This window comes from Bombina bombina, chromosome 8 (genome assembly GCF_027579735.1).
Source record: "Bombina bombina isolate aBomBom1 chromosome 8, aBomBom1.pri, whole genome shotgun sequence".
NCBI lineage: Eukaryota > Metazoa > Chordata > Amphibia > Anura > Bombinatoridae > Bombina > Bombina bombina.
This window is the reverse complement of record NC_069506.1, coordinates 217,753,022-217,780,448: the sequence shown is the minus strand read 5'-3', so window position 1 is coordinate 217,780,448 and position 27,427 is coordinate 217,753,022. Positions and strand designations below refer to the sequence as shown.

Sequence of the window (27,427 nt, the reverse complement as noted above, 5' to 3'; positions counted from 1 at the left end):
GCGTCGGTGATCTTGATAGCTCCTGCGTGGCCACGCAGGACTTGGTAGGCAGATCTGGTGAATATGTCATCGGCTCCACCATGGAAGCTACCTTTGAGACGAGACCTTCTTGTTCAAGGTCCGTTCGAACATCCGAATCTGGTCCTACTCCAGCTGACTGCTTGGAGATTGAACGCTTGATCTTATCAAAGCGAGGGTTCTCAGATTCTGTTATTGATACTCTTGTTCAGGCCAGAAAGCCTGTAACTAGAAAAATTTACCACAAAATATGGAAAAAATATATCTGTTGGTGTGAATCTAAAGGATTCCCTTGGGACAAGGTAAAGATTCCTAGGATTCTATCCTTTCTTCAAGAAGGATTGGAGAAAGGATTATCTGCAAGTTCCTTGAAGGGACAGATTTCTGCCTTGTCTGTGTTACTTCACAAAAAGCTGGCAGCTGTGCCAGATGTTCAAGCCTTTGTTCAGGCTCTGGTTAGAATCAAGCCTGTTTACAAACCTTTGACTCCTCCTTGGAGTCTCAACTTAGTTCTTTCAGTTCTTCAGGGGGTTCCGTTTGAACCCTTACATTCCGTTGATATTAAGTTATTATCTTGGAAAGTTTTGTTTTTGGCTGCAATTTCTTCTGCTAGAAGAGTTTCAGAATTATCTGCTCTGCAGTGTTCTCCTCCTTATCTGGTGTTCCATGCAGATAAGGTGGTTTTACGTACTAAACCTGGTTTTCTTCCAAAAGTTGTTTCTAACAAAAACATTAACCAGGAGATAGTCGTGCCTTCTTTGTGTCCGAAACCAGTTTCGAAGAAGGAACGTTTGTTGCACAATTTGGATGTTGTTCGCGCTCTAAAATTCTATTTAGATGCTACAAAGGATTTTAGACAAACATCTTCCTTGTTTGTTGTTTATTCTGGTAACAGGAGAGGTCAAAAAGCAACTTCTACCTCTCTCTCTTTTTGGATTAAAAGCATCATCAGATTGGCTTACGAGACTGCCGGACGGCAGCCTCCTGAAAGAATCACAGCTCATTCCACTAGGGCTGTGGCTTCCACATGGGCCTTCAAGAACGAGGCTTCTGTTGATCAGATATGTAGGGCAGCGACTTGGTCTTCACTGCACACTTTTACCAAATTTTACAAGTTTGATACTTTTGCTTCTTCTGAGGCTATTTTTTTGGGAGAAAGGTTTTGCAAGCCGTGGTGCCTTCCATTTAGGTGACCTGATTTGCTCCCTCCCTTCATCCGTGTCCTAAAGCTTTGGTATTGGTTCCCACAAGTAAGGATGACGCCGTGGACCGGACACACCTATGTTGGAGAAAACAGAATTTATGTTTACCTGATAAATTACTTTCTCCAACGGTGTGTCCGGTCCACGGCCCGCCCTGGTTTTTTAATCAGGTCTGATAATTTATTTTCTTTAACTACAGTCACCACGGTATCATATGGTTTCTCCTATGCAAATATTCCTCCTTAACGTCGGTCGAATGACTGGGGTAGGCGGAGCCTAGGAGGGATCATGTGACCAGCTTTGCTGGGCTCTTTGCCATTTCCTGTTGGGGAAGAGAATATCCCACAAGTAAGGATGACGCCGTGGACCGGACACACCGTTGGAGAAAGTAATTTATCAGGTAAACATAAATTCTGTTTTTCTGACCTCTGTCAGAAAAATAGTCATAGATAGGGAATCTATGATGGTCCCTTAGAAACAGACACTTGTAGCTGGAACAAGGGAACTCTTCTCCATATTTAGTTTCCATCCTTGGGAACGTAGAAAAGTCAACAAGATCTCTGTATGAGAGTTTACTTGTTGAAAAGATGGTGTCTGAACCAGTATGTCGTCCAGATAAGGTGCCACCGCAATTCCCCCGAGACCTGACAACTGTTAAGAGAGTCCCCCAGAACCTTTGAGAAAATTCTGGGAGCTGTGGCAAGGCCAAACGGAAGAGCAATAAACTGAAAGTGCATGTCTAGAAAAGCAAATCTCAGGAACTGGTGATGATCCCTGTGGATAGGTACATGAAGATATGCGTCCTTCAGGTCTATGGTCATCATGAACTGACCTTGGACCAAGGGAAGAATGGAACGAATGGTTTCCATTTTAAACGACGGAACCCTGAGAAACTTGTTGAGACATTTTAGGTCTAAAATGGGTCGGAAAGTTCCCTCTTTATTGGAAACCACAAACTGGTTTGAATAAAATCCCAGACCTTGTTCTCTTAATGGAACAATCACTCCCTAGGAGGAAAGGTCCTGACACACTGTAAGAATGCCTCTTTTTACCTGATCCACAGATAACCTTGAGAGGAGAAATCTGCCCTTGGGAGGACGATATTTGATTCTATTTTGTAACCCTGAGATACTATGTCCACAGCCCAAGGATCTGGGACATCTCATATCCACACTTAACAAAAAAGGGAAAGTCTGCCCCCCACCTGATCTGATCCCGGACCGGAGGAAGATCCTTCATGCTGACTTAGACTCAGCTGAGGGTTTCTTTGATTGCTTCCCCTTGTTCCAAGACTGATTGGGTCTCCAAGAAGACTTGGACTGCTCCTGCTTAGAGGAGGGAGAGGAAGGCTTTGGACCTTTGAAGTTACGAAAGAAACGAAAATTACTTTGACGTCCTTTTTAGGTCTATTCTTTTTGTCCCGTAATTTTTAGAAATTATTTCTGCCAGACCAGGACTAAACAAGGTCTTACCTTTTTTATATAGTAGCGACAGACTTGGAGGTAACATTAGCTGACCAAGATTTTAGCCACAGAGCCCTACGGGCTAGAACAGTGAAACCAGACATCTTGGCTCCCAGTCTAATAACTTGCATGTTCGCATCAGAGATAAAGGAGTTGGCTAGTTTGAGAGCCTTAATCTCCTATCTTGTATCTCCTCCAACAGAGTCTCTTCTAAACTCAATTTAGACAAAGACTCGCACCAATAAGATGCTGCACTTGCTACTGTGGCAATACAAACTGCAGGTTGCCATTGAAGACATACATATTCTTCAAATAAGCCTCCAGCTTTTTGTCCATGGGATCCTTAAAGGAACAGCTATCCATGAATCTCTAATGGAGTCCGCAACAGGAAACATCTTTTTAAAGACAGGAGACGGGGAGAAAGGTATCCCTGGCTTCTCCCATTCCTGTGTAATAATCTCTGTCAGATGGTCTGGAACAGGAAACCCTTCCATAGAGGAAGGAACATCATAGTATTTGTTAAGCTTACCAGATTTCTTAGGGTTGACAGCGACAGGAGAGTCAGTAGCCAGCACCTCCTTTAATAGTAAACGAAGGTGTTCAAGCTTAAAGGATTACTTTCTGTTATAATTTTTAAGCTAAACAACTAACATATTAAAGTTAATAAACATTAATTAAAACCTACTGACCTATATTTTCTCCAAAACGAAGTTTCATAACGTTCTAAAAGTTATATCTTTTATTCGCCGATGATGTCACGTAATCCTGCCCACTATTTTCAGCACTGCGTGTTCAAAATACTTAAACCAATAACTTTGTGTTTAAAGCGCCATTTTGAAACCTAGGTATTGTTAACGGATTGGTACAGAGCAAAGGATACCCACGGAGTGGGTTTGGAAAACAATTAAATTTGCAGACAAGATTTCTGATATACGGTAGAGATATGTTAATGAAATGCTATTGATAAAAAGCGTATTTGGGGTAGTTAGTTAGTAACAGGCATAGAAAATATTTACTTACAGTGGCCCTTTAAATCTGAAGTTTACTTCTTCAGCATCAGACAAAGGAATTATACTATCCTAATCTGAGATTTTACCCTCAGAGGCTACTGAGGTATCCTCATCAGACTTATGAGCAGTCTAAGGACAGTTTTGTGTGCAGCCCAGCAGTAAAACGGTTAACAAGAGTACCATACATTGCCATAACAAGACAATGCAATAGCACTTAGTCTGAACTTCAAATGAGTAGTAGATTTTTTTTCTGACAATTTTAAGTTATGTCATTTTCCACTCCCCCTGTACCATGTGACAGCCATAAGCCAATCACAAATGCATACACGTACCATGTGACAGCCATCAGCCATTCACAAATGCATACACACTTATTCTTGCACATGCTCAGTAGGAGCTGGTGACTCAAAAAGTTTAAATATAAAAAGACTGCACATTTTGTTAATGGAAGTAAATTGGAAAGTTGTTTAAAATGGCATGCTCTATCTGAATAATGAAAGTTTCATTTTGATTGAGTGTCACTTTAACCTTCAATTTCCAAATTGTTAGGCAAGCAGATGTACGTCTATCGAAAAACGATCCGACACCAAGAAGCTGTCCAAAATGACGCTGCTCCGCTCAGGAACTCAGCCGGATGAGGGAGGGGTCACATGACCGTCAGAAAAAGAAACAGCACAGCAATAACTAAAAGTGCGCGTTTCTAGCAGCAACTGTCCAGTAAGAATTTGTAGAGTCCAACAATCACATTTCCTAATAAATAAAAGTCCTAATAAACTGAAACATATATGTAGAAAGCCTCAGAGAAAACATCCCATAACCGCATGGAAAGTTAACCCCTTAGTTTCCACACATAAAGTGCCTGCACCCTGCCCAAATAAATCCTTCCTAAAGGATTAATTATGTCCCAATAATTACAGGGAAATCTCATGTGCAAGTCTCCAATACCTAGAAGACAAACACTTACCTGCAAATCCAGCTGTCCGGCAGGAAGGCAGCTCACAAGGCGTGACAGGACACATACTCCTATCAGAGACCTGCAGAAAAAGACTCCTATCAGAGACCTGCAGAAAAAGAAAGAACAGAGTAGCCAACTCTGGCTTTCTATATCAAGGGCAGCAGACATGTAAGAAAACCAAGCAAGGACTACCTCACACCTTTCTAACTGCTTAAAAGCCACCACTACTCTTAATCAAAAGATTAACGTGGACACAGCTAAACCCAAATCCTTTCTTGCAGGGAAAAGTACCCTATAAAGGAATCCATTCTTCAGACACTGAACTTCACCTCCTCCATTGACCGAGGCAAAGAGAATGACTGGGGGTTGTGGGTAAGGGAAGTGACACTTAACAGCTTTGCTGTGGTGTTCTTTGCCTCCTCCTGCTGGCCAGGAGTGAATATCCCACTAGTAATTGGAATGACGTTGTGGACTCTCCATGTTTTAGGAAAGAAAACACAGGTGGAGGGGGTGGCCTTGGGTTATAAAAATGTAATGGTTTACTAAGAGATCAATGTAACTAGTTTTGGGGCCACTTTGCCTCACAATTGTTTTTACTGTCCCTTTAAATGGCCACTGAAACATTTGGTGTGTATGTATATGTGTGTGTGTGTGTGTGTGTGTGTGTGTATATATATATATATATATATATATATATATATATATATATATATATATATATATATATATATATATATATATATATACATACACACACACTATATTTTTTTAAAACTATGGTGGCAGATTGATCATTTTTAGCTGACAGCAGTTAAATAAGCTATGTTATTGTTGAATTTTTTGTGTGTTTATTTAATTTTTTTAAATTAAATTAGGATGGTGTCTAAATCACATGTTTATGCAGAACTGAATGTTCACTGGTTGACAGGGACAAACCTCATCTTGCATGTATAGCAAACTCCTAGCTTTATTCCATAGAGAAACAGGACTCACTGACAATTTTTTTTTACAAGCCCTCTGTTGGACGCAAAAACAATGTAAAAGTATCATAGTATAATGATATAATGTAACTACTGTAATGCATTTTGTATTTACAAAAACAAAAAAAAGCAAACTGAAGCGCTTTCCCCCCCCCCCCCCCCCAGTCACTTTGCATGTCCATTTTAAATATCATACTGCAGTAGTGTTCTACATACACTATGTAGTATCTGAATGCATTTTATTCACAATACAAATTGTTACGTTATCACTAATTCTGACTTTTCTTCAATCAGTTTGGACGAACGTGGAGCCGCGCTCTGTAGCAGTGTTTCCTTGGCACTCTCTAGTCCCTTTTTTGGCTCCAAGCCAACCAGACTCATCCGTCCAACCCAGTGAGGGCCAGCAGCCTGTCAATCATCCAGGAATATCTAACCAGAGCAGAGGTAAACCCTGTTATTACTCTTTCCACTGATGATGTTGCTTTATACTATGATTATTCACAAACAGGCAATTTGTTTCTTCTAGAGCCCCCCGAGACTGCATCTGTGGCGCATGAGTCCATGCCATTGCCAAATATAGAGGAGGATAGACATGGAGCCCCACACAATGACACAGTACCTCCTCTAACTGGTGAGGAACCTTTAAAGCAGACTCAGCAAGAAATTGTGACGCAGGGATCGGTGTCAGATCAAAGAGTGGACAGCGAGACAGAGAGTGACCATGATGATGCGTAAGTGAGCAGTTTATCGTAGTAGAAAGTACATTCACTACTACTTACCTTGCATTCAACAGTTATGGTTCCCTAAGGCACAAGTGCTATTTTTTTTTCCATATAGCTTAAGACCTATAGTCATAACAATTCTATTCTAAAATTGTTATTGCTTTATATAGTTAAAGCAGTCAGAGCACATTTTAATGATATCCATTCTCTTTAAGCGACATTACTGTATTGTGCACTGAGGCTATATATATATATGTGTGTGTATATGTGTGTGTGTGTGTATATATATATATATATATGTGTGTATATATGCATATATATATGTGTGTATATATATATATATATATATATATATATATATATATATATATATATATATATATATATATATATATATATATATATATATAGATATATAGATATATAGATTTTGGGTTTTTTTTAGTACAAAAACAAATAACACAAATCATGAGCACTATCCTGAACACCTGTAATCCTGGTGATACTTTTTCTAGTAACTATTTCTGTGTACTTCCTCTTCTGTAGGTTCTTATCTATAGGGCCTGCAGATTTGCAACTTCCATTGCATGCTGGGAAACGTCGGACACAGTCATTGAGTGCACTTCCCAAGGAACGTGACTCGTCATCTGAAAAGGATGGACGTAGCCCCAACAAGGTAGGCTGCTGATTGCTGGGAGGCTAATAATCACTACTTATCTGGTTATGGGCTGGCTGAAACCCCTGAAGTAATAGGATTTGGACTATAGTTTGGTACTCCTGTCCTTCATGCTATGCGTGATGGTATCTGTTTATGCTCCCATTTATAAAAAAACAAAACAATGGACATTGTACAAAGAATAGTATGGGGCGGGTAACAAAAGGTACTTTAGTGCTTTTAAATAAATTCTGGTAATCAGGGGTAACCATTTCCTGGAGTCTTTTAATGCTTGACTGCATTTTATTAGTACATTGTATAACCTCACCTAGGATATTAAATATTGTTTGTGAGTGCCACTTTTTAAAGTAATCCTCAAAATTAAGTTTTATATTAAATAAGCGCTTGATTTGTATATGATTACTATGTATAAATATATTAAATAGACGTTAGAGAATACTTTTTTTTCCCTAATGGTTGTGAGAGTTCACAACATTTCTCTTGGGATTACATAACCTACCCACCAGTAGGAGGCAAAGACACCCTAAACCAGAGTTTAAAGGGACATAAAACAAGTTGGGATAGAGACAAAATATAAAAATATGTACTTAAATTACTTTGACTGTAAATTTATACTGCATTGCCTCGCTATTAACCCTTTCTTTTAAGTTTCAAAATTGTAACGCCTCCTCACACATTTCCATCTATGGCTGTATCTATATCTAATGTTGCTTTGGTAGAATGCAAAAGTGCACAGTGATTATCTGCTGGAGCATGCTTAGAAGCTGTGAACTCAGTTGAAATACAATGCCTGTGTATAAACACCGATAAGGGGGTGGAGCACAGTGCTCCAGACAGCATGGCTATGTAAGTATTTTTGCTTATTTTATAAAATCATTTGAAAAGAAAATGTATGTTTACCTGATAAATGTATTTCTTTTTTGACACGATGAGTCCACGGATCATCTTAATTACTATTGGGACATTCACTTCCTGGTCAGTAGGAGGAGGCAAAGAGCACCACAGCAGAGCTGTTAAATAGCTCCTCCCTTCCCTCCCACTCCAGTCATTCGACCAAAGTTAGGAAGAGAAAGGAAAAGCCAAGGTGCAGAGGTGTCTGAAGTTTACAATAACCCACAACCTGTCAAAAGGAACAGGGCGGGCCGTGGACTCATCGTGACAAAAAAGAAATACATTTATCAGGTAAGCATGGAGCTGTTACTTGCTCCATGTATGTGGAACCACCAATTCCTTTCTGTCCCTCATGTATTGAGAGGGCTTTACATTATAAAGAAAAGTTTTTTCATGAGCAAAATTTTTCTAAAGCGGATGATTCTCAGGAGTCTAATGCTGAGATTCAGAGTAGGCCGCAGCTTTCTCCCCAAGCGTCCCAAGATTTAACGCCCGCTCAAGCAGTGCCCTGTACTTCTACTCCAGTGATTGCTGGCATTACTTTAAAGAACATAGCTACAGTTATGTCTTCCACAATTTCTGATCCGTTGTCTGCTTTTCCTATGCTACAAGGCAAACGTAAAAGGAAGGACAACCACGTAGTAAATTAGGTTTCTGATACTGTGGTAGCAATCTCTGAGGTACCCTCCCAGGGAACTGAGTTGGAGGGTATGGAGGTTCTATCAGAAGGCGTAGTTTCAGACTCTGAAGGTTCAATACCTTTGACTGATTCAGAGGTTGTTTCTTTCAGGTTTAAACTAGAACATCTCCGTCTGTTGTTCAGGGAGGTTTTAGTTACTCTAGTTGACTGTGATTCTACAGTAGTGGTCGCTCCTGCAAAGTCGAGCAAGTTGGACAGATATTTTGAGGTTCCTTCTTACTCTGACGTTTTTCCAGTACCGAAGCGGACAGGTATTCCTTTTTCTCCGTCTCCTATTTTCAAGAAAATGTTTTCTATAGCGGATGCTGTTAGGGAAACTTGGCAGACGGTGCCTAAAGTGGAAGGAGCTATTTCCACTTTAGCCAAGCGAACTACTATTCCAATTGAGGATAGTTGTGCTTTTAAAGATCCCATGGACAAGAAGTTCAATCTTGAAAAAGTATTGGGGAGATTGCAGCTACCCCATACACCGTGCACTTACGTTACTGTGGTGCTGTATTCCATTGAACTGTTTTCTGGACAAGAAGTTGGATGGTCTACTTAAAAAGATTTATGTTCACCAGAGTCTGTTATTACAGCCGGCTGCGTGCATTGCTACGGTGACTAGTGCAGCAGCTTATTGGTTTGATGCTCTGTCTGAATCTCTCAGAACTGAAACAACTTTAGAGGAGACCCAAGATAGGATTAAAGCTCTGAAGTTGGCTAATGCCTTTATTACAGATGCTTCTCTGCAAATTGCTAAATTAGCAGCTAAAAGTTCAGGGTTTTCTATTCTAGCCGCAGAGCTTTATGGTTAAAACCTTGGTCTGCGGATGTGTCATCCAAGTCTAAGCTTCTAGCTATTCCTTACAAGGGAAAAACCTTGTTTGGACCTGGCCTGAAGTATATTATTTCTGATATCACGGGTGGTAAGGGTATCTCCTTTCTCAGGATAAGAGAAATAAACAAAAAGGGCGACAAAGTAATTTTCGTTCCTTTTGTAATTTCAAGGGAAATTCTTTCTCTTCTCTAAACAAGAAGGAAGCTATTCACAATCAAGTCTACTTGGAGACCCAACCAGCCTTGGAACAAGGGTAAACAGTCCAAGAAGTCTGCTGCTGACTCCAAAACAGCATGAAGGGCATGCCCCGATCCGGATCTTGTGGGAGGCAGACTTTCTTTCTTCGTTCAAGCTTGGGTGCGAGACAACGTGCAGGATCCCTGGGCTATAGAGAGAGTGTCTCAGGGAAACAAACTAGAGTTCAAGAATTTTCCTCCCAGAGGAAGATTTCTTCTTTTAAGATTATCTGCAAACCAGATAAAGAAAGAGGCATTTTTACATTGTGTAAAAGACCTCTCCTCCCTGGGAGTAATTGTTCCAGTTCCAGCGCAGGAACAGGGGCAGGGGTTTTATTCTATTCTTTTATATCTATTCGTAGTTCCCAAAAAAAGAGGGAACCTTCAGACCTATATTAGATCTCAAGAGTCTAAACAAGTTTCTCAGAGTTCCATCATTCAAGATGCAAACTATTCGGACTATTCTTCCATTGATCCAGGAGGGTCAATTTATGACGACAGTGGATTTGAAGGATGCATACCTTCATGTTCCTATCCACAGAGATCATCACAAGTTCCTAAGGTTTGCTTTTCTGGATCAGCACTTTCAGTTCGTGGCCCTTCCTTTCGGGCTGGCCACGGCACCCAGAATTTTCACAAAGGTTCTGGGATCTTTGCTGGCGGTTCTAAGACCACGGGGCATTGCGGTGGCGCCTTATCTGGAAGATATTCTGATTCAGGCGCCATCTTGTCAACAAGCAGGGTCCCATACCGTCATTGTATTGTCCTTCCTTATGACTCACGGGTGGAAAGTAAATCTGGAAAAAAGTTCTTTAATCTTGAAAGTAAGGGTGACAGAGGTCAGGAAATCAAAGATTCTAGATACCTGTCAAACCCTTCAGTCCAATCCTCGGCCATCATTGGCCCAGTGCATGGAATTAATCGGACTGATGATGGCAGCAATGGACATCATCCCGTTTGCTCGGTTTCACCTCAGACCTCTGCAGTTAAACATGATCAGGCTGTGGAATGGAGATTATGCAGACTTGTCTCCTCGAATAACCCTGGAACAAGAGACAAGGGATTCACTTCAATGGTGGTTGTCTCTGGATCATCTTTCCCAGGGAACATGCTTTCGCAGACCATCCTGGTTGATTGTGACAACAGATGCCAGCCTTCTAGTGTGGGGGGCTGTCTGGGGTCTTCTGAAGGCTCAGGGAGTGTGGGCTCCGGCGGAGTCTGATCTTCCTATAAACATCCTGGAGCTGAGAGCGATTTTCAATGCTCTTCTGACATGGCCTCAGTTGGCCTCGACTCAGTTCATCAGATTCCTGATGGACAACATAACGACAGTGGCTTACATCATTCAAGGAGGAACGAGGAGTTCCTTAGCAATGACAGAGGTAGCCAAGATAATCCGGTGGGCGGAGGCCCATTCTTGCCATCTCTCAGCAATCCATATCCCAGGGGTGGACAACTGGGAGGCAGATTTTCTGCTTTTCATCCGGGAGAGTGGGAGCTCCATCCGGAGGTGTTCTCCAACCTGATTCTCAAATGAGGTCGGCCGGAGTTGGATCTCATGGCATCTCGTCAGAATGCCAAGCTTTCAAGATACGGGTCGAGGTCCAGGGATCCCCAGGCAGAACTGATAGATGCTCTGGCGGTTCCTTGGTCCTTCAGTCTTGCATACCTATTTCCTCCGTTTGCGCTTCTTCCTCGAGTCATTGTTCGAATCAAACAGGAGAGGGCATCAGTGATCCTCATTGCTCCTGCGTGGCCTTGCAGGATTTGGTATGCAGATCTGGTGGACATGTCATCCCTGCCACCTTGGAGACTTCCGTTGAGGAAGGACCTTCTCGTTCAGGGGCCTTTTCTTCCCCCAAACTTAGTTTCTCTGAAGTTGACTGCTTGGAGATTGAACGCTTAATTCTATCCAAGCGAGGGTTTTCTGATTCGGTCATAGAGACCATGATTCAGGCTCGTAAGCCTGTGACTAGAAAGATTTACCATAACATATGGCGTAAATATCTTTATTGGGGTGAATCCAAGGGCTACTCATGGAGTAGAGTTAGTATTCTCAGAATGTTTTCCTTTCTCCAAGAAGGATTGGAGAAGGGTTTATCTGCAAGTTCCCTAAAGGGTCAGATATGTGCCTTATCTATTTTGTTACACAAACGTCTGGCGGATGTCCCAGATGTTCAATCCTTTTGTCAGGCTTTGGTTAGAATCAGGCTTTATTTACAAGCGACCAAAGACTTTCGTCAGTCGTCTAATTTGTTTGTTGTTTTCTCTGGAAAGTGTAAGGGTCAGATATACATCTGTAGCCTGATGAAACGGCATGTTAGCCGAGAAACGCGTTGCTAAGCAACTTTTAATGTTTTTAATAAAACCCTTTACTTATTCTACCTTGCTGTGAGATATTATTCTCTATATTCATTACTCTTGGGCCACACTTATTCCTTGTACGGACCGCAATTACTAATGGTCAGCCACCATCCATATTACCACTGATTAACCCGGTTCATCAAGGAACAGCTGCATTGACCCAAGAGAGTCAGCCGAACGGCTCTTTAAGATTCGGCACGCCTGATATTGCACTGATTGTGCAACTCCGCTTGTGAGTATAATTCTAACGATACTTGCAGTGTGGCTTCAGCGCCTGGGATAATCTGCACCAAGGGCGTTTTATCTCCTTATTTTACAGGTTCATTTCATCTACCCTTTGAATCGTTGGTTACACGGTCGTTCAAGGAACAGCTGTTTTGTCTACAGCGAGTCAGCCGAGCGGCTCTGAAGCTTCGGCTTATCTGTTAATGCACTGCATGTTCAAACACCTTTGTGAGTAGTACATCTTTATCCTAGAGTATATAATTTTTATACCTAAGGTTTATCTGCAGCAGAGCACCTCTTCTTTTTTTGTTTCTTTTTAGAATGAAGGTCATCTTATCACCACTTTTGGAGAGAGCAGCTATTATTTGGGGCCAATTCCTCATGCAACCTCGGATTGGAAGGAAATTTCATTGGGACACTCATATTTTTATATTATTTATTATTTTATTATTTTTCACACCATAAGACCTACTATATAAAATCATAGGACTATCCATTTAAGATCTATTCAAGCCTAACGGCTAACCCATTGGTTTAATCCATATATTAAGATCTGTCTTAAGCTCAACTGTCAATCCACTAGTTTAATACATACTTGAGGAGAAGCATAAATTAGGCGCACCTTATTCTGGGCATACCACTTGAGGATAAGTAGGGTGTCATTTGTTGTTTTTATAAGAAGAGTAGACCCAAGCGTAGGTCCAGTAGCCGTTGTCGTTCCTATCTTCCAAACAAAACCATCCTGTTGCACATAACCAGACTCCCAGAACAGAAGAAATGCCTTCTTCCAGTGTGTGCAGGATCTTGAAGAAATGGGGGTCATTGTCCCAGTACCTGTGACAGATCACGGGAAGGGTTTTTACTCCAATCTGTTTATAGTACCAAAGAAGAATTGTGATCACCTTTTTAACGGTTCTTTCCTTCAAAATGAAGACTATCAGATTTATCCTCCCTCTAGTGCTCCAGGGACAATTCATGACCACCATAAATCTGAAATATTTTAACTACTATATTCTGGAAGTATCCTTGTGAACCGTGGGGCTTTATACCTACCTGCAACATCACTAAGCTGAGTTATAGCTCTCACCAATGTGAGTATTGTTCCCTGTAGGATTGGATTAGTTGATCCATACATACTTCACTATATTTGTCCTTTTTCCTTCATTGCATATCTTCCTGTGATCCTCTGCAATCAAGCACATGAGGCAGATTTTCTACCTATTTCCTTTAACATATCCTTGCTTATTTACACTTTTGTTGTTTTGTACAAATCTGTAGGATGCATACCTGTACATTCTCATTCATCCGGATCATTATCATCAGTACTTGAGATTTGCCTTCTTGAACAAACATTACCAGTTTGTAGTGTTGCCACAGCTCCAGACATCTTTACCAAGGTTATGGGGGCACTTCTATCAGAAATCTGAGTCCAGGGGGTATTGGTAGCACCATACCTGGAAGATATCTTGGTTCAGGCTACCTCTTTAACTTGTAATGTACATACACAGAAACTACTCTGGTTTCTTCGCAGCCATGGCTGGAAAATCAATATAACCAATAGTGTACTAACTCCTCAAATAAGAGTAAGTTTTTTGGGAGTTATTATAGATTTAGTGGTCACAGAATTATTTCTGACAGAACCATGAAAGATCAAACTGCAGCCAGCCTGTCAAAGGCTACAGTCTTTTACTCAGGCCACAGTAGGATTTCAGTGTATAGGGGTAGTGGGTCTTATGGTGGCAGCGGCAGATGCCATACCTCTTTTTTCCTGCTTCCATTTGCATCCTCTTCAACTGTGTATGCTGAAGCAGTGGAATGGAGATCACTCGGATCTATTGCAGGTGATCCGCCTAGATCTTTGTTAGACATTCTCTATCCTGGTGGACTTCCTCAGACTCGTGGCTTGGGAAATGCATTTTCTCAGACCATTTTGGCAGATTATCACCACAGATGCCAGTCTATCAGGTTGGGGAGAAGTCTAGGGCCTACTGAGTGCGCAGAGTGTGTGGTCAAGTCAGGAGGCGATGTCCTGGAACTCAGAGCTATCTTCAAAGCTCTACAGGCTTGGCCTCTTCTTTGCTTGGTTACGTTTATAAGATTCCAATCACACAATAATATAATGATAATATAATGATGGTGGCTTACATAAACCATCAGGGGGGTACCGGCAGCTCCATGGCAATGCAAGAGGTCTCCCGTATTCGGGAATGGGAAGAGCCACATTAGTGCACTATTTCAGCCATCCACATCCCAGGTGGGGACAACGGGGAGGCGGACTACTTGAGTGGGCAAGCTTTTCACTTTGGGGGAATGGTCCTTCAATCAGGAGGTTTTCAGGGATTTGGTGGATCACTGGGGGAGGCCGGAAATAGATTTGATGGCATCTTGCTTGAACCGCAAGCTGCCTCGATACATCTCGACGTCAAGAGACCCTCAAGCAGAACTGGTGGATGCTCTGACGGCGTTATGGCATTATCAGCTAGCGTACATTTTTCCTCTGATTGTTCTACCGAGGGTGGTAGCTAGTCTCAAAGAGGAGAGAGTCTCTGCAATTCTCATAGCCCCAACCTGACCTTGCAGGACTCTGGTATGCAGAACTAGGTCGACTGTTTACAATGCTGCTCTGTGGATGCTTTCTCAACGGACAGACCTAAATCAGTCTCTCAGCTTAACTGCTTGGAGACTGAACAGTTGATTTTGTCTCAGAGGATTCTCTGATTCAGTGATTGACACTTTGATACAAGATTGTAAACCTGTAAAAAGGAAAATATATCGGAAGGTATGGAAGATCTATTTTTCTTGGTGTTCTGTTAGGGTTTACTCCTGGTATTCAGTAAGATTTCCTCGTATTCAGTTTCTGCAGGAGAGCCTGGACAAAGGTTTTTCTGCATGTTCTATCAAGAGTCTAGCCCCTCTTCCTGATATTCAGGTTTTCACTAAGGCCTTACAGAGTATCCGGCCTGCAGTGAAATCGATTTCACCACCATGGAATATCAATTTGGTTCTCAGTGTTGCATTCTTCTCCTTTTTGAGCCTATGCATACCCTGGACGGTAAAACTTTATCTGGGAATGTTTTGTTTACTGACAATTTCTTCTGCCAGGGGGGTGTTGGAATTATCGGCCTTGACTTGTGATCCACCTCATCTAGTTTTTCATCAATATAAGGCGGTATTGTGTACAGTGTGTCTGGGTTTCTCCCAAAGGTAGTCTCTTCTACTAACATTAATCAGGAGATTGTGGTGCCTTTCTTATGTCCGTATCTTATGTCGGCTAAGGAGCATTTGCTACATAATCTCTATGGGATCAGGGCACTGAAGTTTTATTTACAGGCTACGAAGGAGTTCCGTCAATCTAAAGGCTTTTTTATGCTGTATTCTGCTAAAATAAATGGTCAGAAGGCTACTTCTGTCTCTTTATCTTTTTGGTTAAGGATTCTTATTCATCAAGCTTACTTGCAGACGGGTCAGCAACCGCCTGCCAGGATTACTGCTAACTGTACATGTCTGTTTCTACGTCCTGGGTGTTTAATAATGAGGTGTCTGTAGAACAGATCTGTAGGCTGCTGCTTGGTCTTCCCTACATGCATTTACCATATTTTACCACTTTGATGTTTATACCTCGGCTGAGGCTACTTTGTACCTTGTAAATAGGTGCCTGCCTTTCTTTTAGTTTTTTCCCACACTGTTTTGCATGGTCTTCTCAGCTTGGTTATTGGTTCCCAAGAGTAATGTTGTGGACTCTCTCACAATGATTAGAAAGAAAACATAATGTATTCTTACCTAATAAATGTATTTCTTTCTTGGTTGTGAGAGTCCACAAACCCGCCCAGATTCCTTTGGAAGGCGGCAGTCCTGATATGCATCTCTTTACCCCTCTTATCTCTTTTCTTCACTCCCTTGTCTTGGCTATTACTGGGAGAGAGAGAGTATGAGGGATATGGTTTGGGGTATCTTTACGTTGTCCTTGTGCCCAGGTGATCCCAAGCGTAATGTCATGGACTCCTCCTGAGCCTACCCTAGGTAAACTTATGAAAAAATTATACCAAGAGAACTAAGCAAATTACACAATAGAAGTAAATTGGAAAGCTTGTTTAAAATTGTTTGCTCTTTCTGAATCGCGAACGAAAAATTTTGGGGTTTTGGTCCCTTTAAGAGTCTGCATAGAGAATTGACAGGAGTACAAGTGTAACATTTATAATGAATTACTGTCCATTTGGTTGGTGTTTTTTGTAATATAATCTCATAACACGATGTTTAAATTTTGTCCACATTTTTTTCTTTTATCCTCACCTACTATTTACCATGTTTTCCTTGGTAGCGAGAAAAAGATCACATTCGCCGTCCCATGAATGCATTCATGATCTTCAGTAAACGTCACCGGGCCTTGGTACACCAACGCCATCCAAACCAGGACAATCGCACTGTCAGTAAAATCTTGGGAGAATGGTGGTATGCTCTGGGAACAAGGGAGAAGCAAAAGTATCATGACTTAGCCTTCCAGGTAAAGGGCACTTGAAGTGTACATTCAATATGCATCATTAATGGTCTAAATACATAGATGTATTAGAACAGATGTGTGTATGTATATGTATGTATGTATGTGTGTGTGTGTGTGTGTGTGTGTGTGTGTGTATGTATGTATATATATATATATATATATATATATATATATATATATATATATATATATATATATATATATATACATAGTGTCTGTGATGTAAAAACATGAGACGAAGATAAATCATTTCAGAACTTTTTATATATGTGTGTGTGTGTGTATATATATATATATATGTATATGTACACACACACACACATATTATTATTGTTGTTTTCTCAATAAATAAATAATCAGGGTGGAAAGATTCTATACATTTTTTACTCATACGCTGCCATTTCTTTCATGTAATTAGCAAGAGTCCATGAGCTAGTGACGTATGGGATATACATTCCTTCCAGGAGGGGCAAAGTTTCCCAAACCTCAAAATGCCTATAAATACACCCCTCACCACACCCACAAATCAGTTTTACAAACTTTGCCTCCTATAGAGGTGGTGGAGTAAGTTTGTGCTAGATTCTACGTTGATATGCGCTTCGCAGCAGGCTGGAGCCCGGTTTTCCTCTCAGTGTTGCAGTGAATGTCAGAGGGATGTGAAGAGAGTATTGCCTATTTGAATTCAATGGTCTCCTTCTACGGGATCTATTTCATAGGTTCTCTGTTATCGGTCGTAGAGATTCATCTCTTACCTCCCTTTTCAGATCGACGATATACTCTTATATACCATTACCTCTACTGATTCTCATTTCGGTACTGGTTTGGCTTTCTACTACTTGTAGATGAGTGTCCTGGGGTAAGTAAGCCTTATATTTTGTGACACTCTAAGCTATGGTTGGGCACTTTTATATAAAGTTCTAAATATGTGTTTAAACATTTATTTGCCTTGATTCAGGATGTTCAATATTCCTTATTTCAGACAGTCGGTTTCATTATTTGGGATAATGCATATGAATAATAAATTTTTCTTACCTTAAATTTGACTTTTTTTCCTGTGGGCTGTTAGGCTTGCGGGGGCTGAAAATGCTTCATTTTATTGCGTCATTCTTGGCGCGGACTTTTTTGGCGCAAAAATGTTCTTTGTCATTTCCGGCGTCATACCTGTCGCCGGAAGTTGCGTAATTTTTTTGACGTTTTCACACCAAAAATGTCGGCGTCACCGGATGTGGCGTCATTTTTGGCGCCAAAAGCATTTAAGCGCCAAATAATGTGGGCGTCTTTTTTTGGCGCTAAAGAATATGGGCGTCATTATTGTCTCCACATTATTTAAGTCTCGTTGTTTATTTGCTTCTGGTTGCTAGAAGCTTGTTCATTGGCATTTTTTACCATTCCTGAAACTGTCATTTAAGGAATTTGATAATTTTGCTTTATATGTTGTTTTTTCTCTTACATATTGCAAGATGTCTCAGATTGACCCTGAATCAGAAGCTACTTCTGGAAAATCGCTGCCTGATGCTGGATCTACCAAAGTTAAGTGTATTTGTTGTAAACTGTTGTTTGTGATGAATGTCATGATAAACTTGCTAATGCAGATAATATTAACTTTAGTAATGTTCCATTACCTGTTGCTGTTCCATCAACATCTAATACTCAGGGTGTTCCTGTTGAGATTTTGTTTCTAAATCTATTAGGAAGGCTATGTCTGTTATTCCTCCTTCCAGTAAACGTAAAAGGTCTTTTAAAACTTCTCATTTTCCAGATGAATTTTTAAATGAACATCATCATTCTGATTCTGTTTCTGATGATGATTTGTCTGGTTCAGAGGATTCTGTTTCAGAGATTGACACTGATAAATCTTCATATTTATTTAAAATGGAATTTATTCGTTCTTTACTTAAAGAAGTCTTAATTGCATTAGAAATAGAGGAATCTGGTCCTCTTGATACTAAATCTAAACTTTTAAATACGGTTTTTAAACCTCCTGTAGTTATTCCGGAGGTTTTTCCCGTCCCTGATGCTATTTCTGAAGTAATTTCCAGGGAATGGAATAATCTGGGTAATTCATTTACTCCTTCTGAACGGTTTAAGAAATTATATCCTGTGCCATCTGACAGATTAGAGTTTTGGGACAAAATCCCTAAGGTTGATGGGGCTATCTCTACTCTTGCTAAACGTACTACTATTCCTACGGCAGATAGTACTTCCTTTAAGGATCCTTTAGATAGGAAAATTGAATCCTTTCTAAGAAAAGCTTATTTATGTTCAGGTAATCTTCTTAGGCCTGCTATATCTTTGGCGGATGTTGCTGCAGCTTCAACTTTCTGGTTGGAGACTTTAGCACAACAAGTAACAGATCATAATACTCATAGCATTGTTAATCTTCTTCAACATGCTAATAACTTTATTTGTGATGCCATCTTTGATATCATTAGGGTTGATGTCAGGTATATGTCTTTAGCTATTTTAGCTAGAAGAGCTTTATGGCTTAAAACTTGGAATGCTGATATGTCTTCTAAGTCAACTTTGCTTTCCCTTTCTTTCCAAGGTAATAAATTGTTTGGTTCACAGTTGGATTCTATTATTTCAACTGTTACTGGGGGGAAAGGAACTTTTTTACCACAGGATAAAAAATCTAAAGGTAAATATAGGGCTGCTAATAGTTTTCGTTCCTTTCGTCACAATAAGGAACAAAAGCCTGATCCTTCCCCTACAGGAACGGTATCAGTTTGGAAACCATCTCCAGTCTGGAATAAATCCAAGCCTTTTAGAAAGCCAAAGCCAGCTCCCAAGTCCACATAAAGGTGCGGCCCTCATTCCAGCCCAGCTGGTAGGGGGCAGATTACGATTTTTCAAAGAAATTTGGATCAATTCGATTCGCAGTCTTTGGATTCAGAACATTGTTTCACAAGGGTACAGAATAGGTTTCAAGATAAGGCCTCCTGCAAGAAGATTTTTTCTTTCTCGCGTTCCAATAAATCCAGTGAAGGCTCAAGCGTTTCTGAAATGTGTTTCAGATCTAGAGTTGGCTGGAGTAATTGTGCCAGTTCCAGTTCTGGAACAGGGTCTGGGGTTTTACTCAAATCTATTCATTGTACCAAAGAAGGAGAATTCCTTCAAACCAGTATTGGATTTAAAAATATTGAATCGTTATGTAAGAATACCAACATTCAAAATGGTAACTATAAGGACTATTCTGCCTTTTGTTCAGCAAGGGCATTATATGTCCACAATAGATTTACAAGATGCATATCCGCATATTCCTATTCATCCAGATCACTTTCAGTTTCTGAGATTCTCTTTTCTAGACAAGCATTACCAGTTTGTGGCTCTGCCGTTTGGCCTAGCAACAGCTCCAAGGATTTTTACAAAGGTTCTCGGTGCCCTACTATCTGTAATCAGAGAACAGGGTATTGTGGTATTTCCTTATTTGGACGATATCTTGGTACTTGCTCAGTCTTCACATTTAGCAGAATCTCATACGAATCGACTTGTGTCGTTTCTTCAAGAACATGGTTGGAGGATCAATTTACCAAAAAGTTTGTTGATTCCTCAGACAAGGGTAACCTTTTTAGGTTTCCAGATAGATTCAGTGTCCATGACTCTGTCTTTGACAGACAAGAGACGTCTAAAATTGGTTTCAGCTTGTCGAAACCTTCAGTCTCAATCATTCCCTTCGGTAGCCTTATGCATGGAAATTCTAGGTCTTTTGACTGCTGCATCGGACGTGATCCCCTTTGCTCGTTTTCACATGCGACCTCTTCAGCTCTGTATGCTGAACCAGTGGTGCAGGGATTATACAAAGATATCTCAATAATCTTTAAAACCGAATGTACGACACTCTCTGACGTGGTGGACAGACCACCATCGTTCAGTTCACGGGGCTTCTTTTGTTCTTCCGACCTGGACTGTGATCTCAATAGATGCAAGTCTGACAGGTTGGGGAGCTGCATGGGGGTCTCTGACAGCACAGGGGGTTTGGGAATCTCAGGAGGCGAGATTACCAATCAACATTTTGGAACTCCGTGCGATTTTCAGAGCTCTTCAGTCGTGGCCTCTTCTAAAGAGAGAGTCGTTCATTTGTTTTCAGACGGACAATGTCACAACCGTGGCATATGTCAATCATCAAGGAGGGACTCACAGTCCTCTGGCTATGAAAGAAGTATCTCGAATACTTGTATGGGCGGAATCCAGCTCCTGTCTAATTTCTGCGGTTCACATCCCAGATATAGACAATTGGGAAGCGGATTATCTCAGTCGCCAAACATTACATCCGGGCGAATGGTCTCTTCACCCAGAAGTTTTTCTTCAGATTGTTCAAATCTGGGGACTTCCAGAAATAGATCTGATGGCTTCTCATCTAAACAAGAAGCTTCCCAGGTATCTGTCTAGATCCAGGGATCCTCAGGCGGAAGCAGTGGATGCATTGTCACTTCCTTGGAAGTATCATCCTGCCTATATCTTTCCGCCTCTAGTTCTTCTTCCAAGAGTGATTTCCAAGATTCTAAAGGAGCGTTCGTTTGTTCTGCTGGTGGCTCCAGCATGGCCTCACAGGTTTTGGTATGCAGATCTTGTTCGGATGGCTACTTGCCAACCGTGGACTCTTCCGTTAAGACCAGACTTTCTATCGCAAGGTCCTTTTTTTCCATCAGGATCTCAAGTCCTTAAATTTGAAGGTATGGAGATTGAACGCTTGATTCTCAGTCATAGAGGTTTCTCTGACTCCGTAATTAATACTATGTTACAGGCTCGTAAATCTGTATCTAGGAAGATATATTATCGAGTCTGGAAGACTTACATTTCTTGGTGCTCTTCTCATCATTTTTCCTGGCATTCTTTTAGAATTCCTAGAATTTTACAATTTCTTCAGGATGGTCTGGATAAAGGTTTGTCTGCAAGTTCTTTGAAAGGACAAATTTCTGCTCTTTCTGTATTGTTTCACAGAAAGATTGCTAATCTTCCTGATATTCATTGTTTTATTCAGGCTTTGGTTCGTATCAAACCTGTCATTAAGTCAATCTCTCCTCCTTGGAGTTTGAATTTGGTTCTGGGGGCTTTACAAGCTCCTCCGTTTGAACCTATGCATTCTCTGGACATTAAATTACTTTCTTGGAAAGTCCTGTTCCTTTTGGCCATCTCTTCTGCTAGAAGAGTTTCAGAGTTATCTGCTCTTTCTTGTGAATCTCCTTTTCTGATTTTTCATCAGGATAAGGCAGTGTTGCGAACTTCATTTAAATTTTTACCTAAAGTTGTGAATTCTAACAACATTAGTAGAGAAATTGTGGTTCCTTCATTGTGTCCTAATCCTAAGAATTCTAAGGAAAGATCGTTGCATTCTTTGGATGTAGTTAGAGCTTTGAAATATTATGTTGAAGCTACTAAGGATTTCCGAAAGACTTCTAGTCTATTTGTTAACTTTTCCGGTTCTAGGTAAGGTCAGAAGGCCTCTACCATTTCTTTGGCATCTTGGTTAAAATCTTTGATTCATCATGCTTATGTCGAGTCGGGTAAAACTCCGCCTCAAAGGATTACAGCTCATTCTACTAGGTCAGTTTCTACTTCCTGGGCGTTTAGGAATGAAGCTTCGGTTGATCAGATTTGTAAAGCAGCCACTTGGTCTTCTTTGCATACTTTTACTAAATTCTACCATTTTTATGTGTTTTCTTCTTCTGAAGCAGTTTTTGGTAGAAAAGTACTTCAGGCAGCTGTTTCAGTTTGATTCTTCTGCTTATAATTTCAGTTTTTTTCATTATAAGATTTAAACTTTATTTTGGGGTGTTGATTATTTTTTCAGCGGAATTGGCTGTCTTTATTTTATCCCTCCCTCTCTAGTGACTCTTGCGTGGAAGCTCCACATCTTGGGTATTTATTATCCCATACGTTACTAGCTCATGGACTCTTGCTAATTACATGAAAGAAAACATAATTTATGTAAGAACTTACCTGATAAATTCATTTCTTTCATATTAGCAAGAGTCCATGAGGCCCACCCTTTTTTTGTGGTGGTTATGATTTTTTTTTTTGTATAAAGCACAATTATTCCAATTCCTTATTTTTTATGCTTTCGCACATTTTTTCTTATCACCCCACTTCTTGGCTATTCGTTAAACTGATTTGTGGGTGTGGTGAGGGGTGTATTCATAGGCATTTTGAGGTTTGGGAAACTTTGCCCCTCCTGGTAGGAATGTATATCCCATACGTCACTAGCTCATGGACTCTTGCTAATATGAAAGAAATGAATTTATCAGGTAAGTTCTTACATAAATTATGTTTTTTTAATAGATCGTTATTTTTCATACACATTATCGGAAATTTTATAAAGGCATTAACTTGGCCAGTTAATGACTCAAAGGGAAATTAATCTAATCATTAAAGGATTGTATTGTCTTTTGAGGGCTAGAATTATCCAACTCTAGGTGGGATTGATTTGCAGACAGGATATTAACCCCTTAAGACAATTAAACGTAAGTACTGATTCACACAGTACTTTGCCCAGCGTACCCTGTTGATATTGTACCTACGTCCAACATTCTCATGCTGTGGTTCCGGCTGTCGGCTTTGACAGCGAAGATTGCATCCAGGGGCAGAAGGCGTCTGTCTTCATATGGTCAGGAAGAAATGATCATTCTCCCGTTACCAAATGAAAGCAGATCACAGATACAGACAGTGACACGGAGTGTCATTGTCTGTATCTGCTTACGGTGATGCCGTTCCCTATGTTACAGAAAATCAATTTACTGGGGGAGGAGGGAGGAATGAGCCACTACTATGTCAAACAGATATGACGGGGGGCCCTATTGATAATTGGATAATTGTTGGTAGGGGGGGGATGGGACTCCTACACTACAGAAAAAAAACATTTTTATTATTAAATAACTTTAAATAATAACAATATTTCTATAAGTTGGGTACTTCCTGACAGCTGCCAGTACCTATTTTTATTATGGCTGTGTGTATATGTATATATGTATGTATGCAAGTATGTAATAAATATATATATATATATATATATATATATATATATATATACTAAAGCCTGTGTACACGGGCCATTTTCTGCAGTGTATCGGTCCCACCCTCTCTGCTGTCTGATCCTTCCATATGGCCAGGTTTGTCCTTGCGCAGTCTTTACTGCACGACGGCTTCAGACAAACATACCTGGCCTCTTATAATATAGGATATGCCCCAAAACTGCTGACTGCCATTACTTAAGATGGTGGTGACCAGTGGGGGGAAGAGAGCTGTTTGGGAAGGGTCTGATCAGGGGGTAAAAGGTGTCAGGTGGGAGGGTACATCTCTACGCTAGAGCTAAAATTAACCTTACATGCTACCTGATTAACCCCTTCATTACTGGGAATTTCAGAAGTGTGGTTCGCAGCTGCAATTAGCCGTCTTCTAATTTCCAAAAAAATGGCACAGCCATGCATGTGTGTTTCTAAACATAGGGGATGCCAGAGAAGCTTTTACATCAGGGCCCTATTTCTGTTTAAATTGAGTTATGGCCAAAATGCTAAAATTCTCAGTTACTTTGGTCAAGTTCTTCTCTGAAATTCCCGGTACTGCGAGTTAATCTACTTGATTAATATGCTAGTTATGTCAGTATCCTAAGTTTTTAGTAATGAAAATTAATACAAGGTATTGATCATTTACTGTAAAGCTAATTTTTTTTTTTCTGGCTCAGTGATGTAATCTCTCCCTAGTTTTGTGCACTTGTGTGATGTACTATTGTAGATTTTCTGTTTTGTGATTATTAGTGGAAGTTGTTCTGTTTTATACTATCCTATATTTATTCAAATTCCCACCCACACATTTTCTTTAGCATTTTAATTACTCTTGCACTACTTCTTTACTACCAGTTTATTGATGACCGGGATAATCGCAGTATTGGGTGGGAGGGGATTGTATTGGTTCTTGTACAGGAAGATCTCACATAATTAAAGGTTTTAAAAGTTATGACTGTTATTCAGCAGCATACACACATTTCCTGTGAGTAGTATTCAAACACTACTATGATACAAATTAAAGAAACCGTCCGCACCAAAATTGTTATTGTTTAAAAAGATAGATAATTCCTTTACTACCCATTCCCCAGCTTTGTACAACCAACATTGTTATATTAATATCCTTAATAACAATTACACCTCTAAATGTCTCCCTGTTTCTAAACCACTACAGACAGCCTCTTATATCATGCTTTTTTATTAGCTTTTCACAACAGGAGACTGCTAATTCATGTGAGCCATATAGAAAACATTGTGCTCACACCTGTGCAGTTGTGCACAACACTAATTGTCTAAAATGCAAGTCAATAGATAATAAATAAAAAGGCATGTGATCAGGGGGCTATCAAAAGAGGCTTAAATACAAGGTAATCACAGAGGTAAAAAGTATATTAATATAACTGTGTTTATGCAAAACTGGGGAATGGGTAATAAAGGGATCATCTATCTTTTTAAATAATACATTTTTTTTGGATTTAACTGTCCCTTTTAAGTATTTAAAGACACAATATACACCACCAGCTTCAATACGGGTGCACAAGCCCTTGCAGCATATGTGTGTATGCCTCTGAAGAACAGTAATAACTTTTGCCAGAAGCATTTTTGCTAATGGAAGTATATTGCAAATGCTCCCATGCATACTTAAAATTTTGTATCCATATAAATAATGATAAATGAAATTACTTTAACACTGATATGTTCTACACAGCCTTTGTTTGCACACATTCCGTCCCTTATTGTCCTCAGCATAAGAGATTAGATAAGGAACTGGTTTTCAATATGGTGGCACCAATAATGTAATATTTTAACAACTAAAATAATAATAAAAAATAATACATCTTCATTCATGATATTTGCTTTAAAGGGATATGAAACCGAAATCTTTTCTTTAATTCAGATAGAGCACACAATTGTAAGCAACTTTCTAATGTACTTCTATGATTCAATTCTTCTTTATTCTCTTAGTATCTTTTGTTGAAAAGCAGGGGCGTAAGCTCAGGAGCCGACCTGTTTCTAGTGCACTATGGGGCAGAAGTTTTGCAAGAGCACTAGATGGCAACACTATTTCCTGGCACATAGTGCTCCAGATGCCTACCTAGGTATCTCTTCAACAAAGAATATCATGGGAATGAAGCACATTTGATAATAAAAGTAAATTGGATTTTTTTTTTAAATGGTATGCTCTTTCTGAATCTCAAAAATGTTTGGGTTTCATATCCCATTAAATATGTTGCCATTTCTAGCATTTATTTACTGTTTAATGTCCCTTTAAGACTTAGGAATATAAGACAACTTTGAAGGAGCATCAGGTTATTCTCTATGTGTAGATCCACCCTGGTGCTCAATGTTCAGTTGCACTATTACCTACACCATTGTCTATCCAGTGGTTCATCATTTTATTGTCTCTCTTGTTCCGCCACTTTCCCAGGTAAAAGAGGCACACTTTAAAGCGCATCCTGATTGGAAGTGGTGCAATAAGGATCGTAAGAAATCAAGCTCTGATGTGAAACAGGTGATACCTGGTCCTTGGGGTGTTCATAAAGAAATGAGAGAGAGGAGCATGTCTGAGACTGGGACTGCGGCAGCCACAGGGGGTGAGACACTCTGTGGAGTCCAGCCTGGTCATATTTTATTTGCTTCAACTCTTTTTTTTCTTCTTTTCAACGTATTTTCTTTTTGTCTATTCAAGATGTTTTTGTCACTAACATAATTTCTCTCTCCCTATGTCTGTGTCGGAATCTCTTCTCACAAATATACATCTCACTACCTGCTCAGTTACCCGTTTCCCTTTGCAGGTTCCTCAGACATTCCGCCTCCTGGACTACTCTTGGGTTCTGACTCTAAGTTAGGAGCTCCAACATCTAGTTTAGCTTCTATGGAACGTCTGCCTCCTTCCTCCACCTCGGGTGTTCAGCTTACCAGACCACGCGCCTTCTCCCACAGCACAGTGCAGAGCATGGAGCGAAGGGAAGAGAGTCAAGCTCTGCAGGAACTCTCACAGGTAAACTTTTAGCTTTAGCGTCATCTGTTATAATTAAAATATTATTAATATCATTCATAAATATGTGACAATACTTTTATATTTGTCAAAAATAGATTTCATTGCTTTTCTGTGATCCATAGACTGACATACGTGTGTATGTGTGAGAGCATAACACATCTATTATAATTGTGTCAATTGTTTCATCTCCACTTGGAGTAGACCTCAAGCTCTCTAATGTACACCTCTTGTGTATAACTTCCTTTTATTCAGTTTCCTTTTTTTCTGTTCCACAATATACAAATACCGTTTTTAACCAACATGAGGATGTTCTAAATGGTGCTTTACCTGAACATATGGGAAAGAGTTGTTTGCTACCACCTTTTGGTCAGAACATGAAAGTCCCTCTGCCGCTTACAGATAACACTTCTTTAGGGGATAGATTTAAAGAAGCAGCTTTCCTATGCCTAGTTACATTGATAGTACTATAAATTAACGTGAAAATAAGGATGTGCATTCATCAGTTTCGCAAGGAAACAAATACCAAAGATGGAGGCTGCCAGTGGCATTTAGCTGTTTTCGGAGTCGGATTTCTTATGAAAGTGCAACACACAAAGATCTGGATTTGTACAGATGTGTTTCAATTTCACAAGAATAAGTAGCCAAATGCATCTGGCGGCTATTTTTTG

General features: G+C 40.1%; 1 protein-coding gene across 6 annotated transcripts in view; it reads left to right on the top strand.

Moving 5' to 3' along the window:
- CIC (capicua transcriptional repressor) overlaps positions 1-27,427 on the top strand; it is a 368,710-nt gene that overhangs the window by 169,912 nt on the left and 171,371 nt on the right. For all 6 annotated transcript variants that reach the window (XM_053690941.1, XM_053690940.1, XM_053690944.1 and 3 more), the window contains exons 3-8: positions 5,923-6,072; positions 6,155-6,359; positions 6,897-7,026; positions 16,581-16,763; positions 26,187-26,352; positions 26,554-26,759. In XM_053690941.1, the coding sequence (XP_053546916.1) occupies positions 5,923-6,072; positions 6,155-6,359; positions 6,897-7,026; positions 16,581-16,763; positions 26,187-26,352; positions 26,554-26,759 (1,040 nt within the window). The remainder of the gene's footprint in view (positions 1-5,922; positions 6,073-6,154; positions 6,360-6,896; positions 7,027-16,580; positions 16,764-26,186; positions 26,353-26,553; positions 26,760-27,427) is intronic.